Here is a 24,752-nt window from a genome sequence, read left to right on the forward strand (position 1 = left end):
TTATTCTGGAGGGAGTTTTAGCTGCCTGGTACAGTTTTAGAAGCTAGGTAAGGCAGTTTTGGCAGCACAACTTTGAGCCATACGCAGTTGTTTTAGTGCCATACTCTCTAGTGATCACCCAAACCCCCTTTTTGTAGCTTATAGTGTAATCCTAATGCCTTTTATTTACATTTACGGCCAATTACAGTTCTCAAAAATCCCACACCGTGCCCTACTCAGATTTTTATTTCTACATTCCAGAGGAAAAAAATCCTCATTTTCTGAATTAGTCTTTACAGTCTTTCACTTTTCACTCTGCTATCACTGAATAATAAATAACCCTGGCCTACGCTCAGAGATAGAAATACCATCTTGATTTGAAACACTTAAATCGTGAAGAGGGTCTGATATAATTCCACGTGCTGCAGCACTCTCGGTTGTGTATATTTGCAGCACTTCCCCGCTATTTTGCATTGGGATTTTAAAAGCGGTTCGGAAGGGAGGTAGATCACGATAATACAACTGAAAAAAGAATATACCAGAAATTGTTAATGACCAAGTCTCCGTGTCAGCTCAGGTCCTTCCTCTAGGTTATTTTCTAGCCTACTTTGCGTGCTATCACACAGACGCTTCCCTCTTGTTTCAATGCGTGATTGAAGGGAAACTTCTTTTGGGAAGTGGGGGGACTACTTTAGGTCAACTTTAGAAAGAAATCTTACTAACTTATTGCATACGCTTACGGGGGAACGCGGTTTAGTATAATATACGCTACTCTTTAAGCATAAAGAGCAAAGTGTGAGCTGGGTTGGTATTTTTTCTATCACAAGTGTTATGTTTTTACTACGTCGCGGAAGGATCCTTTTTTCAAGCGAGGGTCGACATATCCGCCCATTTTTCCGATGTTTCATTCCCCCCCGAGTTGAAAATGGAGTTCGATTAAAGCAGATGTCCATCAAGTTCTCAAGGAAATTTCAAGTCTATGTATTTTTACTTTAACTGTCGGTGCTAATACTGAAAACAGTCGGACCATTTTGGGGGGCATTGGATGCCTTTACTGAAAATTACTCGGACACGTTGACGGAGCAACGCTGCACAGCGCTTTTTCAAGTGTTGTCCTGGACCTGAAGTTGGCGAATGGATGCTCGACAGCCAGCCATAAATAACCTGCCAAACGATACAACCTACAACGATTTCTACATTTTTTGAGGATCTATGCACCTTTTTGCAAGCCGGGGATTTGTGTCAGTTGAAGAGGATGCTCCAGATGGCCCATTTGTTGTGGTCGGATTTTACTTCCAGGGAGGATAAAATGAATCAACGATTGTCATTCCTCCTCGCGATTTAACGTTACAGCCCAGCCAGCAAAAGCTAACGTCCAGCTAGCTTCACTTGCTTTTCATAGGGACGCTGAGTTAGGCATGCCCCTTGTACGCCGTTTATTTACTATCCGAAATAGGGGTTATTTCTGTATGTGAAGGAAAATGGTGATATATGTGGTATTTTATCCCGCCGTCACTGCGTCGTCGATGCTATTGCTAGGATTTGGATCCCCGTGAGGAAAAAAATGAGTGAAGATTCAACAAATCCAAACAACGAGTGAGTCCTGTTTTACACACACATTATTTTATTATTATTTTATCATTTACATCTAAACACACAGCTAATCTTCAATATGTGCTTATATGTGTAGATATTAACACACCGAGCATCGAGCTACGTTAGTTCCCGGTGACATTTCTAACCGAGCAACGTTGCCATTACATCGTCTTGGTTTACTAATATCAACAATAAGAAACACGTTGTACTTTCCCCCCGTGTTTGTTTGTTTATCAAGCTAATAGAAAGGATTGCCTTGTGAGATTAAACAGAACCGTGCCGGGGAAACAGTGGCATCGATCCATAGTAAAATATTAATCTCGTTGCTACTTTTTGCAGGCTTATGATACTGCTAACCAGTATATGCTGTGAGAATTCAAATTAAAGCCACAACATTGTACACAACATGTACTAATCTTTGCTCATTTACGAGGCACTTGCTTGGTGTATTATTATTTATGTTCGGGAAATGTATTCATTCACGAAGGATCGTTCGGAGCAGACGCATAGATGGCAGTAATCTAAATATAATTTTATGTGAGTGCTTTCTCAGTACATCACGATCTGAGTCCTCTGCATTGACAGCCCAGATCTGTGTCTAACTGCTGTCCGCCATGATTTCGGAACATAATCATCGATTAAAATATTGCGGATTGTATTTGTCTTTAAGTCTAGCCTTTCTTTAATGAAGGCTCTTCGCGGTTAATGCGGCAAAGTCGGCATTGAAAAGCCGAAGATGCCATTTTTTTTTCTCAATCATGCTCATTTACATATCACAATCCTCCATTCATAAAAACGCTTAAAAACGGCATCGCATTCACGTCCAGAGCCTCACAACCTACGGGCATCGATTATAATATGTGCAAGCTGTGTTTTTGTACACGTCGCGCCCATTTCAGGTCGCATTTTGGTATTGTTTTAATGGGCTGATCCCTTGTGTGCGCTTGTTGACAGTCAGTGAGAAATATCTGCTTCGGGAGGTGCTGCGGTCACATGATCCCCTCCATTCATAAAGTACCTGCCTGCCCATTCACAGCACTGTACACTGTTTCGCATTGCACCGACGGTCACACAGTGATCACATATTCTGCATTCGCGGTACAATACATCGCATATAAGCGCCTGTGCTCGTTTTCAAGTCGTTTATTTTACATGTTTTTTTTTCTTAACCATCTCGACGTGATTTTTCTTTCACAATGCGTTTGTCATATGCTCTTTTCAGCCATTTACAGTGTCACGGTTTAATGTCTGAAACACACCCATGTTTTTTGTTGTTGTGGTTGTTTTTCCCCATTCAATCTTTCTGGCCTTTGTGAGACTGATTGATTTAATGCATGGAGGTTTTGTCCTTGAACTACACTGCTGTTTTGTTTTTATGTAACATGTGTCATGGATTTATTTATCTTTCCTCATGTCAAAGCACAGGAGCTCACACATGAATTCATTCCAGGCTATATTTGCTTTAAACCTTGATTCAGCTTGAATTGTGTGAATTTGTGAAACCTCATCTCCTAAATTTGATTCGGCTCCCTTCAATAATCTCGGGAACTCATCCATGCCCCAGATCCCCAATTTTTCAGAACTACTGCCACAGGCTAAAAAATAAAAATCCTCAGTTCCACTCAGCATGATGGCAGCAGCTAAAATGGCGAAGCGATCCAAACATTGTTGCTAAGATTTCACCACCTTTCCTCTTGTATGATTCATAGTAATGGAGTGAACGGAATACTGAGCGCTGCCTGAGCCATTTATTTTTGCTGAAAAGCATCAATTTAATGAAATATTTTTCATGACACGTCTATTGACCAAAAAAAAAAGAAAAGATTTGGTGTGCCACTTATTTTATTTTATTTTTTTTAAAGAGTCAAGGATAATCATTCCCCCCTCATAGTAATCTTCACCATATTACATTGTGAAATAGAGCCACTTTCCACTGATGAATTAAATGTTGGTCTTTGAGCCTCTGAATCCTTAATCAAACTGCCTTTTTTCTCATATGTAGAACAAGCGTAGGATCATTTACAAATGTAACTAGGGATGTATTATTTATTTTATTATTAATTTCTTTTACATTTTGCTCTCACAGCCTCGATTTTTAAACATTTAATGTGAAAGTATCCACATGGTTTGTGAACAGATAGCCCTGAGGTGGTTTAGTCTAAATGATAGGTGGTAAGCCGAGCTGGTTTACACACAGCACGCCCTTTGCTGAGAACATGTTACTTGGCCTTGGTGCAACAATGTTCACATGGCTGAAATGACAAGAACGCACTTAAAGCCTTGTGAGATTTTGGTTTGCGTCTCGTCTGGGATGTGTGCTGTGATGTAAGGCTAATGTGAATTCTGTAGACGAGGACTGTGGTCTTCCTGGGAGACGTGGGAGATTTATGCAAGCACAGTATGTGCAAGCAGTCTCTTTGTGAATGTCACGTTTATCTAAAATATTCATCTCTACCAAAGCGGCTGCCTTTTGAGGTGTACTGTGCTTATAATAATAATAATAATAATAATAATAATGGATACTTTATTGATCCCCATGGGGAAATTACTTGTTTTTCTCTGCATTTGACCCATTCACTCAGTGAAGCAGTGGGCAGCCCACTAAGCAGGCGCCCGGGGAGCAGTGTGTAGGGACGGTACCTTGCTCAGGGGTACCTCAGGGTAGCCGTTAAGTTATATCTCTTGTTTTCCAAATTACCGTTTTTTATTATCCTCCTCCAGTTTTTAATAAACACATGCTAATATTGCTAATATAGTTTAGCTGGTCCAAGTATATAGTCTGATTCTTTCTTTTTTTTTTTTACTTAAAAAGGATGAAGGACTCTTTTTTTTTTTTTTTTTGTCTCATCAGTGAAGGTCAGTTGCCTCAGTACCTCACCAAACATGTCTAGGGTATAGGCTCATTGTTTTAGATTCCTGTAGTGCTGTGGTATTGTCTGTTGTCAGTGTGATCTTTTAGTGATTCCTCTCCCTGTGTCCTCTTCCCATCTGTGTGATTGATTTGACAGCTCAGCGTTTTATCTGCCATTGTTGTGATCTTATCACCTGTGGGCTGGTTTACACTCCCATTCCTGTTGCGGAGCCTTCCAAACACATTCCTCCCAAACAACCCCCATCATGTCCTGAAACGACAAAGGGAGACAGCTACTTCAGCTGTTAGGGCTAGTGCTTTATGGCCTGGGTAATTGCCTATATCCTGTGGCCCTCATGTTAAGCTAAACAATTTCCTGGACCTTTTTATAGATAGTATTATTTGGGGTTACTGCCAGTTGTTAGTTCTGACCTCCACCACCTACTCCTCCAAAACCTTTGTATTACTAGTCTAAGCTTGCAGACACACCTTACCTTTAACAAAGTCTGCTGAGCTAACCACGTCTTTGGTTTTGCTTCTGTATTCTTTTGAGGAAGTGATGGTTGTGGCTGCAGTAGTTAATAGGCTAATGAAATGGTGTTATTTGACAAATATGTATATATAGATATGTAAGGGCACTTATAAAAGTATTGTACTTGACTGGTTGATGGTTGCATTCTCATATTTCATTAGATGCATGGCAGATTTAGGACGTACATATATGTCTTATATGTTAGGCTATAATGGGAAGTTTACAATGTCTTTCTACAGACTTTGACACAGTGTCCACCTAATAAAATGTTTTGTAATCCTAAAACTTATCTTGTGTAGAGAGTATCAATGTCTGAACGTCTGCCTGTTTTATTAGAACCTGCTGCTTTGTCTCAATAATGACAATGAACCTTTGTACAGTCAGTGGGCTTTGGCTGTAACCGAGACATGTTAACATATGAACAGGCCTTGTATAGTGTTGGGCTGTTCCATTCCCATGGCCAGATTTGGTCCTGGATTCTGTGTATTTAAAACCCAAGCCACTTCCCTCTTTTAAGTTTTTCATTTCCTCTTGAAGTATTTTAGGAGCACACATACACTGCTGACATTTATGGCAGTTTATTTGGAGGCTATTTCAAACCAATTTACAGACTTTTAAGAGAAAGACCTGATGTGAATGTATGCCATGTGTAGATATATACATATTAGGGCTGCCACAAACGATTATTTTGATAGTCGACTAGTCACCGATTGTTTTTGCGATTAGTCGACTAATCAGATCATCATCCATTGGACGTACAGCGTACAACTTATTGCACCAGCAGCATCTGCTCTTATATAACTATCATTAGCTTACAGCTTGAAGTGTTTGTGCTAACTAAAAATAAAGACAAGATGATAGTTTATTAAATTGTAATGAAATTTGCAGATTGTTTCGGTGAAGTTTAATAAACTCCTTGCTATCTAAAATATAACAGGACACCGGAGTAAATTCTGGAGCATCTCACACTTCTGATAATCAGCTGTCTGCTTGACGTTTATTCAGCTGAGTAAAAACTATAACTTTAATCTCAGCCAAACCGATTTACTCCGGAACAAATAAAATAGTAAAAAAAGCCAAACAATAACATTGTTAAGTTATCTAAGTGACCTATATATGTTTAACCTGAGCAGCGAAAGACTGCGGTGGGTTTGAAAACGATTTGCCGGAGTCCGGTGTTCTCACGGCTCTAGTGACCTAGCCCCCGGTTAGCTATCGAGCTAGTGGGTAACAGACGTCTCCGAAAACGTCGGAGCGCTTTTGAAAATATGTGGTGTCTTGATAAACTGAGCAGATATTTGAGGTTTACACAGCTACATTCTCGCCTGAAAATATCTTAAACGTTTATTTTGTGACCCAGAAAGAATAATAAGAGTAATATTAAAACTAACTAGCTGCCGCCATTGTTGGAAACTGAGCTGGGCTGCGCTATGAATTCTGGGACAGAGCTACTTCTTCTTCTTCGGGGGTTTAACGGCAGCTGGCATCCTTGTACATGCAGTGCTGCCATCTTCTGTTTCAGTCTGTTATTACACTCTTAAATCCTACTACTTATTCCTGCGTCTTTTGTGATCTTACAAAGCTTCAAACCACGCGTCGACTATTAAATTAGTCGTCGACGATTTTGATAGTCGACGTAATCGTGACTAGTCGACTAATCGTGGCAGCCCTAATACATATACTGTTAAGCCACCAGAAGAGAGAGAGAGAGAGTGTGTCCGTCCGTCTGTCCGTCCGTCACAGCATCCACATAGCAGTGATTATCTTTATTTCTTTGTCAGGATGGTCCTCTGATGTTCACAGACCATATCCTAATGCCTCTAAGAAGTGCTTTTAGCACTAAGTGTCTGAATTGTGGATATTGTTTTTAGTTTAGTTATGCTGTATGCGGGAGCATGAAGGCTGAGCCTTGTAGTGAGCTCTCTGCTGCAGCTGGTCTAAGATGGTTCTTTCCTGTGAGGTCACAGACATAAAAGGGCACAGATGTAAATCCTAAACCTTGTGTCTTTGATTGAGTTTGCAAACGCTTTGAAAACAGGAAGGGGTTTCTGTGTGTGCGTCTGTGTAGACACACTGCAGTGTTTACGGTATTTCTCTGGAAACATTTGGCGTGTATATGGGTTTCTGGGAAAGATCGAGCCAGATCCTAGATGAGGGAATTTATGTGCACATAACGTGTTATCAAATAAATTGCTTAATGATTCACATTTTTAAATAGGATTAAAATGAGAGGCCTGTAAGGATATGTATTTTTATCTCCTCAGGAAAGTTTTGATCACATTTTGTGCTGTCTAGAGGCTATATTTAGAATTTGGAACAGACTTTTATTGAGAGGAAGAGGTTCATGTAAGAGCTGCTTGAAAAATGCACGATTCATAATGATGATAATGTTATAGTACTCCTAACAACTGGGCGTGCTGCGATGATGTACAACATGTCATTGCAGTTTCTCTTAACCTTCATGGGCCATCATCTTGGTTTGGTGGTTTGACCTTCCCAAGTTCCTCCTGAGATATATCAATAGTTTCTCCCACAGCTAGATGGCTGCCTTGTCCCCTTAGCTTCCTGTTTCCCCATTAGTTTCAAAGTAGCTATGACGAGTAGATGGTTGGTCTTTGGGGACTACTCTTACATCAAAGCAGCCCAGAGACGCTGCAGCAGTCGAAATTTGTGGTTCCTCTTTTTCCTCTTTTTGTTGTAATGGCAGGCACGAGGTTTTAATTTTCCAAATGCTTGTGGTTCAAATTAAGATCATCTCAATATGTGGCTTTGATTGATGTTTGAGAATAGTTTTTTTGGCTTTTGATACACATACGGGAATCTTTTGATTTATAGTGCCACAGTGCAGCGGCACCTACAACATTGCTGTTGGGGTTGTGGGCCCAATCCAGTAATGGAGGGGTTGGTTTGAAAATCAGTGTTAGAAATGCCGTCTGAGTGAGTAGATCTGACATTCGTGCACTGGTTTGGTCTATCTTTGATTAGACTCCAGGGTAATCCGTGCCACTAACGGATGTATGTGACAGATAACAACAGACATGACAATGAGCGGTTAATTTGTCGTATGCATTAGGTATTTATTTATTTTTTGTATAAAAGAATGGTGAGACATTTTGAAGTCGAGATTCACTGTGTGGTGCAGCAGCAGAGTAAGCCTGTTTATTTTATTTTATTTTTTTTAATTTAAAAAATTATTTTTTTTTTTCTTTCTTTCTTTTTTTTCCCCTGAGTCAGTTGGTAGCTAAGCTGAATGTTCTTGTGAGCGAGATGACTCACCAGCAGCCTGAGGTGTTGAGAGGAGATAGGGCAAATTTCTCTTTCACTTCTCTTTCTATAGCAAGCGTATTGGTTTTCACTGCAGTTAATGTAAGCAGGCTTGTGATGCTGGTGTTTCTCTAGGCATTGTCCTATTGTTACTTCTGTTAATGAGTAACAAGATGGGCTTTTTAAAAGTGTTTTGCTCTGACCTTATGTCATAATTTGCACTGCATCCATGTTTGGCCATGTTGGTGTTTGTTTTGGGGTAAGTCTGTGCCCTTGAGTTTGCCTCTGGTTATTTGGGAGATTTGAACCATCACTAATTGGCTAGCTAGTTTGCACCATTCAGATTAGATGCACTGTTGGAATCAATGGCTGAGTCCCAGATTGCATGTTATTTATTTCTTCAATGAGGCATGATCCTAGTGAAAGAATGTGTGCCATTAGTTTGTCTTTTCAGCCTTGGAATAACATACTCTTTTGTTTTATTGCATGTACGAACCTCTCATTCATGAAATGGTGAAGGAGATGTGTAAAATGTAGATTTTCATCAACTTTTAACACACTTTTGTGTCTTCAGTGAACCAAGAGATCCATGAAACATGAGAGATTCCCATCCTTTATTTTTTTTATTTATTTATTTTTTCCTTTTCTGCATGTATCAGAAAAGCTCTCTAAAAAGCCACTCAGATTTGCAGCCCCCTCTCACATTAAAAGGAGATAAGCGCAAACCCCTGTCTGGTGAACAGATTCGTCTGAGTAGCACAGACCTACCCTTATAAATTCTGAATGACTATCTGCAGTTGGCCATTGTTATATCCTTACAGGAGTCTCTTCTGCAAACTCCCAACTCTGAAATGTCTCATTTGCGAGCAAAGCAGACCAAGTGCCTGTTGTTAAAGCACATAAAAGAACCTTTAAATTGGCACATTACAAAGGTCATAAAGCAAATGTCACTCACTCATTTTGAATGTAAGGCCAAAAACTGGCCAGAATGTCTTTGAAATGCTAAAGAGCATAAATTGAGGAAGACCCAATTTCCAATGACTAAACAAGGACTAGGTGTGGTCTTAACTATGCTAGGTTTCTGTTCCATCTTTGTACCTCTCATATATTCTCAGTCCTCACATTTACTTTGTTTTAGTAAAGCTGAATTCTAATAAAGTTGTTACCATGTAAATATTTTTGTATTCCTGTTGTCAGACAGCAGAACGACAATGGCATGACAACAGAAACATAGCCCTTCAAGCCATTCCAGTTGCTTCTTGGCACGGCTCTAATTATTATTTCTATAACCATGTTGTTGTCTGACAGACAGAATCGCAATACACACTGCTTCAGTTTTATAACTGACATTGCAAATTCCTGTTATAATTACATGATTACACTTAGAGATGTTTGAAAAGAAGAAGATATCTTGTTCGTGTTTGTCGACTGCCATGCCTTCACCTAAGGCTACGTCCACATTAGCCCGGATAGATTTGAAAACTGCGTTTTCGTCTGAAAACGCGCCACGTCCACACTAGCGTTTTCAGTCGTTTTCACAGAGTTGTGCGTCCACATTGAAATGGCCGAAAATGCTTATGTTCCAGTCCTGCGCATGCGCAAATGCGAGTGAGAATTAAAGAATTGGAAGAAAAGCTACGTGGAGCATGTACAAACTGATATTAATCTTTTTTAGGGCTGTCAAAATTGAGAGCAATCAAAACAACTGCTGTATAATGCACTCCGCTATCTTTGTTTAATTGGTCACGTGACTGCATCACATGACTAAAATGCGTCATCGTTTTAGAAAGTCTGCGTTTTCCAGTGTCCATACTGCGACGGGACAGCTCTGTTTTGAAATGGTTTTCGAGAGCGTTTTCAAAACGCTGCGTTTTTCCTTGACAAAAACGCCGTCTCAGTGTAGACGGGAGGACAAAACTGAAAGAAAACGATGCATTTTCAAACGAAATAGCATTAGTGTGGACGTAGCCTGAGTCGTGTTACTTCCACTGGCTGCTCTTCTTTCTCATTCAAACTCTTGCCGTGGCAGTAGGCCACCTGGTTTCAAAGATACAGGTACTGAATTGATCTTTAGTATGGCATTAGGTGGGATATACTGGCATTTAGAGCAGGGCGATATGGCCAAAAATATTTATCACGATATATATTTGAAAATTTGCGATAACGATATAACTGACGATATAATTGATGCGAGACAAAATACAACTCCACAACATTACTAGCGCAAAAAGACAACCTTTCATTTATTTTCACTTAAACAAGAAGCTGGTTTTTATGTACATTAAAGCTTTATAAAAATGTAACAGTGCAAATGCAAATTCCTTGCTGAAAGTTTAACCAAAAGGCATTTCCAGTAGAAATGGGCTGACATATCCTGAGCATAACCATGTATAATATCCACTGAAGTTAAAAAGAGGTGCTTTGCAACATTAAACTGCAGTTTGCAGTACGTATTTTTCGGACCATAAGGTGCACGGGATTATAAGGCACATTAAGTGAAACAAAGCAGTCAGATAAATCAAACTTTATTAAACTCATTCTTCTTGCTTCCTCCACTTCTGTACCATTGATTCATTAATGTTGAATTCTCTGGCAGCTGCTCTATTCCCATGTTGTTGCAGTATATTAATGACTAACCTTGTATTGTGGATGGATTATCTCAGTTGTTCTCCTGACTGAAGTTTGGTGTTTACAGCATCCTGCCATGCGATTGCATTTGTCTCTAACTATCAGGAACGTTAACTTTTATAAGTGGAAAAGTGTTAGTGTTCGTCCTCCAGCTTCACTGTTTGTTATGCTAACATAGCTGTGTTGCTAGCGATCACGTAGCACATGATTATATACCAGCTAGCCCAACTTCAGTAACCCTACAAACGTCACTGCTGTTTAGTTTCCTGTCTTCATTTATGTTGGAAGTGATAGCAGAGCTGTACGTTTGAATTTTTTCAGAAATCTCTCAGTCAGAACATGCAATATCATGCTTGGGTAACTAGCGAAACTAGCGAGCTAACTTCCGCTAGCTTCCTGCTAACTTCTAACTCTGTTAAATGTAATAAATTTAGTTTTCATGGATGCCTGGAAGTTAAACTTCATAGTTACACCTGGTAAAGCAGCAATGCTGATCGTTTTATTAAAGATGAAAGAATTTAGACAGTTTTTAACTCTCAGTGATGCTGCAGTGTTCGTTTGACCTGAAGCATACGGAGTTTAGGACCCAGATTACTCCCAGATTTAAGAGCATCTTAGTCCGACAAATACGACAATAATGACGGCCGCTTGCATCTTCTGCAAAAAAATGTGCTTTGTCATGTATCTGACGGACAAACACCAAACCAGTTCCACATCACTGAAGTTGCACCATTTTTACAAACCAATTCTGGTTTCAGTCAACAATCGGCCATGTGCGTATGAAAACAAAGGCACTGGGCATGCGCGTTTTACTCTTATTCTATTGCGATATTTCATTTTCCTATCGTTGCATAACATTATACCGGTATTATCGTGAACGGTATAATATGGCCCAGCCCTACTGGCATTGCAGAATGAATGATTTGTGAGGTATTTTTATTAGAAACTTGCAATATACACTCTGAAGACTCGCCTTAACTTGTTAAATAAAGGTAAAATATTTCCCCCTTCTTAATACTACTACACTTGGTATATTTTAGGTCAAGTACTTAAGGAAATGTCAAAATATCACAATTTTCCTGTGATAACAGCCTCTGAAGTAAAGCAAGCGACTCAAACGGCCAGAGTTCCTTTTTGCTAAATCTTCCATGTCCCACCCACTTTCCTAGCGATCACTTTCTTCTCAGAGGATAAGCTATGGAATCGGATTGGCATAAGTAGCTTGTGTTTATTTTCCCAATGGTATTTTAATGACCTCCCACCAAATAATATAAAAAGTCCTACAAGCCAAAGTGGTCTAGTGGAGCTTGACTGTGCTTGATAGCCTTCCTCCAGTTTTGATATGGAGGAGAGATGGTGAGGGAAAAGGGGTGATTGGGGGGAAAAAAATAAGAGGTGGTGTCGAGGGGGCTTTTCTCCCCTTTTCTGATGCTAATGAAAGGAGGAATGGTTTTCCAGCTTTTAGCTTGCAGAGTGTGTCTCCCCTGCAGCATGCTCCGCTGCCTGGACATTGTGGGAGGACAAAACTCCAGGCCCGGGATCCAATAACGTGAAATTTCAGCAGAGAAGCGGCCATTGTGTAGAGTGAGGCAGGCCAGGGAGGGGCTGGGCTGGAGGGGGAGACGGAGTGGAAAGGGAGGGCGACTTGGAGAGCACCCAGGGCTCAGGCCACATCCTTTCTCTCTCTCTCCCCTCGTCTCTTGCTTTCGTCTTCATTCTTCTCCTTCCCTTCTTCTCCCCCCTCCTGTCTTTCTTTCATGATCCCCCCCCACCAAAAAAAAAATATCCCCAATCCTCCTGCTCTCTTCTCTACCACTCCCCTTTGGGGTGGGAGGCCCAAAGCTGAGACAGGAGCAAAGCATGATGGCATGCTGGAGTCCAGCGAGCCATGGGCCAGAGGAGCAGACAAACGGCCACTTTGTCCACTTAGGAAATGGTTGTCCCAAGATCCCCCTTCTCCACCACACTGGAGCAGCCGGCCTCGAGGCCCAGGCCTGCCCGCCTGCCTGCACTGCACATGCTCCCCTGTTCTGTTCTGTTCTGTTCTGTTCTGTTCTGTTCTGTTCTGTTCTGTTCTCTTCTCTGTGAGCAAGTGATATCTGTAATTTTGTACACAATGTATAAAGTATGTAAATAGCCATTTATCATGAGTGACATAGTTTTAACTCTGAGACATAGCAGATGAATAAAAAGTGCAATTATCGATATTCTAGTTCTCACAGCAAGTAGGAATCCAAGAGAGACATTTACTTGTTTTGGTCCAGACAGTTACAGTACTTGCTCTATTCTCTAATGGAGAGTAGGACGGCCAATCTGCCTGATTTGGTCTTTTGCATTGTCACATACAACTCAGCCAGATCGTGTCTAGAAAAGTTCAGAGGTGTATGCGGATGTGTGAAAACAGCTTTAGTTATTCCTTTATGTAGTAACAAAATACACTCACATTTACATATTCATGCACTAAAAAATAGGGCTGGACTGTATATCAACTCCTTTGCTCCTGACCGACTGATTCATTTTTAGTTGTTCAAATAGTCGACTAGTCTAAAAGTAAGAAAATAGTCAAAATTAAGGAAAATCAAAATATTTTGTGCATATTTGAAACTGTTAATTGTATTCTTCAGTAATCAAATCATTTTTCAAATGCCACTGCAGCGCTTGTCACGCGGACAGAAGTGGCTATCAGATTGTGATCATTAACAGTGTTAACACAAGTAGCCCTCTTCCTCACAAGCTAATGTCCACATGTCTGTGTTGTATGTGGTTCTTGCTTAATCTTGGTGTTTACATTCTGTTTTACTCTGACACAGTTGTTCATCTTCTACATCTGCAGAACTCTGTTGGTTTATGTGGCTATCTTCCGTCTTTGCTACACCTTGCTTGTGTAGGCCTTCCTGTCAAGTAGAAAGAGGTGTGCAGTTGTCTTCTCTCAAATAGTAGCAAGTGGTGCTGTAACTTTTCAAACAGCTAGCTGCTATTGTACGTTAATAAATATGAATAAGTAGTTTTGCACTATTAGTATTTCAGGTACTAGCTAGCAGGAGCAGCAACATTTCATTGTCTAGTCTACTAGTTATGCACATCCCTAGCAAACTGATTGGAGAAGATGTGGAAAAAGACTGTTTACATAGCCTTTTTTTTTTTTAATGTATTTTTTTTAAATTTATTTGTTTATTTATTTTTTTAAATCCTTCCCCTTTAGCTAAGTCTGTGCTATAGTATTTGGATCTCTTGACTCTGTGCAGCCCCATCCACATTCCTATCTCACTCACTCTCACTCGAAAGATCTCCTTATTTTTTCCAGTTTTATTTATTTTTTTGTGATTTGTTTAGCATGCTTTTTGAAAAACCCTTGGCTGGCTAGTTTCAAAGAAGAGAGTTTCTAGTGCTGCGTCTCTCTATCTACTAGGTTCTGTGAGCAACAGGAGCACATTCATTGACTTCACTGTAGCAACATGCAAGCTAACTTAAGTTGCTGTTTCATGCTTATTATGCTTATAAACATGGAAAAAGCTACCACTAAAAATAATGCAAAATGTGATACAATTACATAACTGTATTGTCATTCAGCCAAAAAAAGGGTCTTTTTGTTGTTTTTGTATTGCCCATCTATTGTCGAATTACAAACACAGTACACATATGTATTTGAATACATTTTGTGTGCAGTGTTGTTACAGTACTGAAACTACAGTTTGCGTCAAGTGGAAGCTAAGTTATAATTTTAGACCTTCTGTGTGTTCTTTTCGCAAATGAGGTTTGATACAGTGAGATACTCGATTATGGCTTCCTCTTTATGTGTTGGTTGTGGGCTGTTTATTGTCACCTTGGTCTCCAGCAATCATGCTCATCACCCCCACCAGCAGTCCTCTGTTACACTCTCACCCCTCCCTCCTTTTTTTCCTCTCCTGCTTCGGTCGGAAATGAAGTCAGTCATCCAGCAGAACAACTTGGAATAATTCAGAATTGGGGGGCTCTTTTCTTTTGCCCCCTCCCCTGCAGGCCCAGGCCAGCTGATCTGCTTCCGCTCTCAATTGTGTGTCCAGTCGACTGTGTGCTCTCAGCAAGGGGCGTGGGGCTACTCTGAACTTTGTACGTGTGTGCACCTGCATATACGCATTATGTGTTGCAGCAAGTTGCAGTGACATTTGTTTTGGGGCTAGTGTTCCTCTTAAGAATGAGAGGGGTTGAAAGAATGAACAGAAACTGCTGTGAAAAACTGATCTAAAACTTGTTGGCTGAGTTTTGCTTTTTCTTTTTTTTTCTTTTCTTTTTTCTTTTTTTTTTTTCTTGGTCTCCAGGATGTAGGTGTGTCTATTTGATTATAAATGTTAAGTAAGTGCAGTAATAACAATACTTCTTGTTCAGGAGTCTCTCTTGGGTGACATGGGTGTTTTAGACCAGATGCATAAATGCATGTATGCAGTTCAGTTAACTTCCTTTCTGAGCCTTGCCCCCCTCCCTGTGAGTGTCATGGTTGCTGGCATGTGTGTGATGGTAGGTCTGAAGGGTCAGGCCCTGGTCATTGTGCCCTGGTCATGGCTGAGCGACACCACCGCCTGCCTTCTGTTCACCCCAGGGACCCCTTCCTGACTGACAGTCCCTTCTGCACCCATCACCCATATCCTTTATTGGGGGCTGTAGAGAGGTATAACACCAGCAGCATATTCTTCTTACTGGCTGCTCAGAAGTACATTGTGTGTCTGTGTGTGTGGCATGGGTTCTCATGCACAAATTTAGTGACACTGCTGTTAAACTAAGGTTAAGCCAGAAAAGGGTGTTTGTAGCAGATTGCAAAGAGGAAATTAGTTGTGTTTGCGTTTTGTCACCCTGCATCCTCCCACGGCCAGTTACTGTCTAATAAGCCTGGGGTGGGCGTTAGGAACAGAACTGACAAGTGGTGTGTGTGAGTGTATATGCATATTTTATTCAAATATATCTAAATACACTTTTTTTTTTTTTTGGCTTGGTTGAATCATCAGGTGAGGGGAAAAAAATCACAAATTCACAAAGTAATATTCATAAACTTGACAAAATAATATTTAAAAATATCTTTGGAAATTAGATAACTTCAGTAAAACCTAAAAATCTTCCTGACATCAAGCTTTGCACCTTGATCTTGAATTATCAGGCCCCATGTTATCTTAAAGACCTCATAATACCATATCTCCCCCAATAGAGCACTTTGTTCACCGATAGCTGGCTTGCTAGGGTATTTTAAAAGTAGACTGGGAGATTCCAAGCCTTTCAGGCCTTTCTTCTGTGGAAGGAGCTCCCAGTTTGGATTCGAGAGACAGACATGTAGTTGTCTAATTTTAAGATTGGGCTTTAAAGTTTTCATTTTGATAAAGCATATAGTTAGGGCAAGATCAGGTGACCCTGTATCCTCCCTTAGTTTTTCTGCAGCAGACCTAGGCGGTGCTTCTTCATGCTCACCATTTTCACTCGCTGTGTGTTTATACACTGTCCATCCATCCATCCATTCGCTTCCGCTTATCCTTTTCAGGGTCGCGGGGGGCGCTGGAGCCTATCCCAGCTGTCATAGGGCGAGAGGCAGGGTACACCCTGGACAGGTCGCCAGTCTGTCGCAGGGCTAACAACCATTCACACTCACATTCACTCGCACATTCACACCTAGTGGCAATTTGGATTATCCAATTAACCTATCCCCACAAGTGTATGTTTATACACTGCTCTTCATTTAATCTTCCCTCAACCCCAACTGGTCGTAGCAGATGGCTGCCCCTTTTTGAACCTGGTTCTCCTGAAGGTTTCTTCCTGTTAAAAGGGAGTTTTCCCTTTCCACTGTCGCCAAGTGCTTGCTCATTGGGGATTTGTTTTGATTGTTGGGGTTTTCTCTGTATTATTGTAGAGCATTTACTTTACAATAAAAAGCACCTTGAGGTGACTGCTGTTGTGATTTAGTGCTATATAAATAAAATAAAATTGACGTCAGATACAGACAGAATGTGCTTAATTTAATATCACAGAAGAATTTGATGTAACTTTTTCAGTTTGATGGAGAGATTGTTTGTTTGAGTAGTAATTGAAAGGTCTATATTTGAAAAGCTAAGGATATAAAGGGCATTTGATAGATTATAACGTTAACAGGGCTAGAAATTAACACCTGCCAGATGCTGGTACATTTTCCTTTTGGCAAGTGAATATCAGGAAGCCATTGACCACACTGGCTAGTAAATGTTTGTACCACAATAGCAGTTTAAGTTAAAGTGCTTTGAGCCTGTTTAGGTTTAAAGCCTGTTCTGCTGCTTGTGGTCTACACCATGTGTTTGGAGTCTAACATGTCCGCACAAAGTTATTATTTTATTTATTTTTTCATTTTTGTTTTTACCCACCAGTATTCTGCAAAGTGAACCTCATTTTTCGTCTGATTGACTTTGACTGTGACATGTTTGTCCAAACAGAGAAGGAAGACAAATCCTTAGATTTGAAGCAGTAGTAGAAGACTCAGCTCGGCTCACACTGATGATGACGACCAACAATTATTGATTGCAGATGTCTCATCCCCTCATGCACTATGAGCTGTTGTAGAACCATAAAAGTGTAAAAGGAAGACAACTAATATTTGGCAGCTAATTCTGTTGTTTTTCTGCTAGTCAGAAATTTCTTTCTTTGGTTTTCTTTTTTATTTCTGATGGCAGACAGGCACTTATCTACACAACCAGCAGATTTAGAACACGCATGTTTTTGATCACCTCTTGAATGTATGCTCTTTATATAGCATTTATTTCTTTAAAGCCATTACCCCACTCTCAAATCACTTTCTGTATTTGTCTCTTGTTTTGAGTTTCTCTTATTTGACATACTCATCACTCTTTTGAGGAAACTTTGGTCAATTATTACATGGTGGCAGGTCAAAGCTTTCACATGAAGAAAAAGATGGCTTCAGATTTAATGCTCACTGGCTCTTAGATTAATTACTAACCAATATCCTGAACACTGAGATTTGCCAAGGGTGGGGAAGGAATGAGACCAAAGGTTGGCCTCATTGAGTTAGCCAAGAGGGAAGCCAGGATGATGCTATTCCTCTTTTAGAACAAGAGCTAAATGTTAACTGTTTTCATATTACATGTTCTTCATAGTGACATTTCTCTGCCTCTGTCAATGCTTGAGATTTGGCCGCTGATTGAAAAGACATTCTTTGCAAATGTTTCAGACTCTGATGTCATCTTTATTGGTTAACCCGGACGTTGGCCAGAGAGCAATGTGTCACAGGGAGACATCCGGCAGTTATATACTTCAGTTCTTTGACTATTTCTGGCTGCGCTCTGATCTTTCCAAGTCTTTAATATGTTACCAGTAGTTTGTGCAAAACGCTGCCCTCAACACCCCCTGACCTTTGTCATTTCCGGTGGCCCAGTGCTGTGTTATCTAATCACGGAACATCTGTCTCCAAGTGAGAGGACAGAAAAAGACATGGAATGAGAGGCGAGCAGATTTAAAGTTACATTATGTAATTGGGATAGTAATCTCTTATTACCCTATTACTGATACATTGGCACAAAATAGCAATTTGTTCTTGTGAGTTGTGTTTCTGATTTGAATTTCTTGTTAATTTAGAGTTTGTGACTTATTGATATTTCAAAGAAGATGATTTTTTTTTTTTTTTTAGGTACTTTTCAACCATCTGCTTCATGTTAATTCTCTATAAATTATCTGAAACTTCTATAATACAGTAAATGATCAACACCATGTTTTATTTCTGCTTCATTTAAAAAAAAAAAAAAAAAAAAAAACCTAAACTTTTTATTAGTGTGTTTGCCTTCTGTTACATACACAGTGTTAATTATCTTAAACGGCTATCTCATAATAGTCATTTAAAGGAAAGCGGATGATGATGTTTGGAAACCAGGTCATGTGCTGTCTAGTTTAAAACCACCTGTTTCAAGAGAAAGGTTGGGAATCAGCTGTGGCCAGACTTAACTTGGCCACACGGTCAGTCACCCTCTGCCTGGGGTTAAACACACACACTGGGCGCTTCAGACAGTCTGTTGTTTTGCTGTGTACTAAAACCAAAAACGTATCTTTAATGCAAAATTTAATCTCTTATGTTCAGTTTTTTCGAGTAAGTAAATGGCAAATAAAGCAAAAGACAGACATTGGCCCAGAATTTCCTAATTGCCCCATCCCTAGTTTAAATTGTAATTTTCTCACGTTATCATTTGTGTATGTTCTCTTTGCTCAACATTTTGTTTGTGCTGCACTTAAACTGTATTACTGGTCAAGGCTGAGGCTGTGTAGTTCTGCTTTTGTAATAAAGGAGATTTAAGCAAAGAAAAGAACCCAGGAGACAACTGAAAATATGTTAATGATTCTAGATTATGTTCACTAACACCACTGGGTTTTCCTTCTTCTTTCTCTTCCTCCTTTTTTTCTCCACAGTGACAGTTATGCGCGTGTGAGAGCAGTGGTCATGACTCGGGATGACTCCAGTGGTGGGTGGCTTCCCCTGGGCGGTGGAGGACTTAGCTGTGTCACTGTCTATAAGGTCACCCGGGCGGAGGACACCAACAGCACCCACAGTGGAGGCAGTGGAGGAAGCAGCAGCAACCTTAGCCCCTGTAGCCCTAGTCCTAGTCCCAGTCCAAGCCCTAGTCCCACCGCTGTGGAGTTCCACATCAAAGGCGAAAGGCTCAAAGACAAATTGGTAAGAGAACCTCAAGTTCATAAATGCGATTAGCGTTTTATGCTACATGGCCAGACATCCAAAGTTGTTCTTTTTTTTTTTTTTCTTCATCTGAATGAGATCACTGCAAACCCTGCTGTTCTGGACTCCACTCAAATGCTTTGTCATTCATACATGTACTCACACAGGAAGTGGTTATTAGGCTTTCCTCCGTGGCACAGGTATCGGAAAATGGGAGCAAACTGCGTATTTCTGTGATGAATCATCAGGAAGAACAGGAAATTATTATTTATTTATTTATTTTTTGCGCCTGTCCTGTTTGGTTCTTTAGCCATCAAAATTGTTGTCTGAAGGCCAACAAAGATACCCAACGGATTTACTTTACCAAGTGGATCATCACGGCCTTGCCGTATTGGTCCATTTGATCGACCTTTGTTGTCCTTGTTATTTATTTATTTTATTTTTAGTTGTTACAGACGGGACCCTCCACTGCTTTGTCATTCATACATGTACTGACACAGGAAGTGGTTGTTAGGCTTTCCTCCATGGCACAGGTATCTGAAAATAGGAGCACACTGCGTGTTTCTGTGATGAATCATCAGGAAAAACAGGAAATTATTAAAGAGAATAGAATGTGAGAGATGGAAATGCACATTCACTCTGCTTTTCTATCAGTACTCAACTACTTGCCCCCCCCCCCCCCCCCCCATGTTTTTTTTTTTTTTTTTAGAATTCTCTTCCTGACTGTGATGTAAAGACTGTTTAAAGTTAATCTGTCCCTTTTTAACCCATAAATACTTCTTTGTACAACACACTCCGTAGTTAGTGTGGTAAAAATAAAAGTAGAATAATTTTTGAAAGTTCTGATAAATATTTCATTTCAGATATATGCAAAAATATTTATTTTTTCCCAATAAAACCATTTACAGTCAAGCTTCTCCTAACAATTACTTTTATATTTTCCTTTGTAGCCAGAAATGCTAGTTTTCTAATAGGGTTGTCAAACAAAAAATCAGATCTTAATTGATACAGTGGAATTAGCTACTCATTTCAACAGTATTGATACCAACAGTGCCATTTCTGTCTCATGCAACTGACACAACTTCACATAACACCTCCCCTCACTAGTTACGGAACACATGAACATTCATCCAACACTATTGAGAGGTCAGTAAAGCTCCAGTTTCAACATCATGAAGTACTGAACAGTTATCATAAATGTTAACCTGGCTGGTGCGCACGTTACTGTTAGTTGCTTAACTATTAGCTATTATCCGATAGCCACACACCCTGCCTCACTGGGCATAAACTAGTATACTCTCAGTGCCGCTCCCAGGCTCGGATAAATGGGAGGGTTGCATCAGAAAGCACACGCTGTGGAAATAAGGTACATTTATCGGATAGCCACATCGGTTAAGTTATCATTAAAGTTGTGGCTAGCAGCTGGAGCTAATAATAAAACTATAACGTTAATGTTGGCGCAGGCAAACATTAGTTCTGCCTGTTTGTAATGTCATAGTATACAGAGTTGGATTAATAGGGTAGTACAATTACTTGTGTCTAAAAAGTATTCTCTTAAAGTCCCAGATTGAAGCTAAGAAAGTTGACCAGCAACAGTGGCACCCTACCTTAGCCACAGGATTCGTTTAACAATGAATATATGAAGCTGTGTTCACAGGAAATCGCTAGACCTGCATTCTACATGTATTGTCAGATTCTTCTTCTTCTTTTTTTTTTTTTTTTTTTTTTTTTTTACCTGACCCGTTTGGTTCTTTAGCCGTCAGAATTGTTGTCTGAAGGCCAGCAAAAATACCCAACGGATTTGCGTTACCAAGTGGATCATCATGGCCTTGCCGTATTGGTCCATTTGATCGACCTTTGTTGTTATTATTTAGTTATTTTATTTTTAGTTGGTATTGTCGGCTTCTTCGTAATGAAAGTAACAATGAGGCCCTAATATCAAGTGCTGTGTTGTGGCTTTAATCTGTTTGGCTTATGGAGTAGTTGCTGTAAAGCTCCTGAGACTCATTCTGTGCTGTAGATGTAAAACAGACCCAGTAGATGCACTGGGATAATCCTTGGTCTGTGGTAATCGGGAGTGTAAATCTATTTGTCTGTCAAATGCCAGATGACAAAAGGCGGCCACCATGATGCACAGAATCTGGTGCTTTCTGGCAGATGGTTATTAGAGCCTTCTTACAGCACTGTGCCTAAATGACCTTTTTTTTTCTTTCTTTTTTTTTTCTTTCACTGAACACATTTTATGTATGTTTCGTATTTACAGTCCTTGTGTTTTGTGCGTTGGTAACCCAGGATGTGTGTGGCACAGAAAAAGGGTGTGATGGGAACGGCATTGCTCAGACAGGGTATAGACATGGTTCAGAGACCCCGACAACTGTTCTGGGATGTGGTAAAACACCCCTATCACCACCAGAATCCCCAGCCACCACAACAAACACCCAGACATATGTAGGTCTGTCAGGATACCACCCAGTGCCAGGGTGTTGGCATCAACCACTTTGCCACCGGCAGTGTGAGGGCATCAGAAGCAGCGTCCAAGAAGAAAACAGTGCCCCCCCCCCCCCCAAAAAAAAGGACATAAGAATATGAACTGTGTAATTATGTTGTATGAGTGACGTTTAGACTTAGTGATGAATATCACTAAGGCTCCTTGGTTTGGGTTATGTCTAACATACAAAATAGGACAGTGGTCTGCAAGGTTTTAGATGTATTTTTATTTAGACTTTTTTTTTTTTTTTTTGAAGGATACAATTTGGGTGTTTTAATCCAACCAGAAATAGACACAAAGGGAAAAAAGGCAGTGACATCACCGATCCCTGATAGAAACCTGTGAGGAAAATGAATCATAAATGCAGCTATTTTGAAATAAAAAAGACAAGGTTTTGTTTTTTTTTTTTTTTTCCTGAGGTGACTGGAGATGTGGGGGGTGGGATTTAGAGGAATTCGGGAAGCCGAATGTAGTCAAAGAGCAGGAAATGGAGGTGGAGCCAGATAGATGGGAGACGGAAGAGGAGAGGTGGAGGGGGATCTGTCTATAAGCGCAGTGATGCGGCACAGAGTGTACTGGTGATGACTCAGCTGGCTCTCCATATAGCTACCAATCACTCTCCTCCTTGGCCCCCCACCTCCCCTCCGTCTCTCTTTCTCGTTCTCGCTGCTATTCGGTGACTCTCTTAAAACTACAGCTCTAATTGGTTGATGATTACTTACCATGCTGGCTCTCGGATTATGACAAATATCCAGTTAAGCTCTTTCACTCCACCTTGCTTCCTGTCATTCATAGTTTGCAACTCCCTGCAGATTGGTACAGCCGTGCATTCCAGGCTTACTCTAAATGGCATTGCCTTGGAGGCAAGGCCCTATTTGACTGTTTTTTGTTTTGTTTGTTTGTTTGTTTGTTATTTAAATAATTGTTAACACTGTTTGTTTGTTTTGACTTACCAGTAACATTTATAGCTTTAAGTCTTGGAGGGGGTGAGGGTGTGCTGGGTTATTTCACTATGAATCAATGCACCCTGTTGCATTATTCTTTACAATTTTTGTCTTAAAATAATAGCAAGGTTGGAATCATCATTCTGAAAGAAGCCTGATTTCTTGCATTCATGTGAGCATAGTCTCCATCTGTTCCTCTTTTCTTCTCTTACACACTGTCTTGACTGCTCTCTGTCTGTCTCTCTCTCTCTCTGACACTCTCCTCCATTAACATCACTTGCCTCTGTTCCCTTTCTGTCTCTTTTTCTGTCAGCAAGGCTCCTCCTCCTCTCTTTTCTCTAAGCACAATATGGAATGCGGTGTTAAGTATCAACCTTCCATGCAACTGTGATACTTCCTCCTCAGTCGGCCTTGCTGTGCGCTCACCTTACCTGCTCCGGCTCCATTCAGTCTCGCCTCCACAATCGCCCCCAGAGGCACAGCGGACCCCTCCTCCCTTCCCCTGTCCTTGTCACCCCAGCAGCCTCTCACATCCATCCTTCCCTTCTTCTGTGCACTCATCCAGTAGCTCTAGGGTAGTCACACAGGCTTAACCCTCGCTGCCTCCTTTTCTTGTTAGAGACATGTATGAAACAATGATATGGAGACAGACGCTTGAATTATGTGCAGCACACTTGCAAAGCGACTCTCACAGACAGAATGAAATTCAGACCTGAGCACCCCCCCTCTGACACACATACACACATATCATCAACCTCTTGTACAGCTGCCACGTATTAGCCTCTTGAAGTGTGCATGTTGACTGTTGTCCAGATCCACGGGGAACGGTGCCATCTGCTTTCAGCAATCGAGTACTTTGTTTGTGACCGTTATCCTCCGACAAGACATTTGAACCGCAAAGATGCACAGCGTAGCACTTGGGTCATTGAGCTTTTCATCGCACCAGCTCCTGCGCTCACGCATGCTCTCACGCAGATCGCGGTGCGCACAGTCACACATTCACACCCCATTAAGCCACCTCTCGTGCGCATCAGTAAAAACCTCAAAGACTTTAATGGCCGTCTCTCATTTCATTTAATCTGCCTAGAGGAAGACCGGGAGGCGGCCCAGTAGCCCTGATTAATAATAGGCTTTGGAAACGCAGCCTCTCTCTGCCATACACTTGGGCTCCCTGGCTCCAAAACACCTCCACACACTCCAACTCTCAGGCCACCACTGCTCTTCAAGTTTAACTTTAAACCCCACTATTTAGAATGTGTTTTACAAATTATCTAAGAAGTATGTTGAGTATTGGATTTGGGGGGATTTTCTTTTTTTCTTCTATTTTTGATTTTAGAAGCTCTGGAACTGCCCATATGTGTAGTTCAAATGGCAGAAATCTTCTATGTCTTTTCGTTATATTCCTGTTGTGTTGGAATAATTGAATTTGACACATTACAACAGCTTATGGGGTTGGATTAAACCACACAGGTCAAATTCTGTATCCAGCTATATTAAAACATCTCAAAGAGCACCAGCATGCCTTGGTTCACTTTCAAACTCTTCTGTTTGTTTCTTTTCAGGTGGTACTGGAGTGTGTGCTGCAGAAAGACCTAGTATACAACAAGGTCAACCCCATCTTCCACCACTGGAGGATCAACGACAAGAAGTTTGGACTGACCTTTCAGAGCCCTGCTGATGCTCGTGCTTTTGACCGGGGAATACGGAGGGCCATTGAGGACATTAACCAGGGTGTGTTTTGCCTTTTTGTCTGCATGCGTGTGTGTGTTTGTTTTCTTTTTGCTAGTTTAGAACAGGTCAAACCA

At 40.7% G+C, this 24,752-nt stretch overlaps 1 protein-coding gene across 1 annotated transcript in view; it reads left to right on the forward strand.

Moving 5' to 3' along the window:
• The first annotated feature begins 608 nt into the window (after positions 1 to 608).
• spred1 (sprouty related EVH1 domain containing 1) overlaps positions 609 to 24,752 on the forward strand; it is a 36,973-nt gene continuing 12,829 nt past the window's right edge. Inside the window, exons 1-3 of the mRNA XM_085390965.1 lie at positions 609 to 1,575; positions 19,251 to 19,515; positions 24,510 to 24,678. Of these exons, the coding sequence (XP_085247091.1) occupies positions 1,544 to 1,575; positions 19,251 to 19,515; positions 24,510 to 24,678 (466 nt within the window). The 5' untranslated portion in view covers positions 609 to 1,543. The remainder of the gene's footprint in view (positions 1,576 to 19,250; positions 19,516 to 24,509; positions 24,679 to 24,752) is intronic.

The sequence above is a fragment of the Rhamphochromis longiceps genome, linkage group LG19 (genome assembly GCF_057381845.1).
Source record: "Rhamphochromis longiceps isolate RC_006_pf linkage group LG19, R_longiceps_female_GT1.1, whole genome shotgun sequence".
NCBI classification, from domain to species: domain Eukaryota; kingdom Metazoa; phylum Chordata; class Actinopteri; order Cichliformes; family Cichlidae; genus Rhamphochromis; species Rhamphochromis longiceps.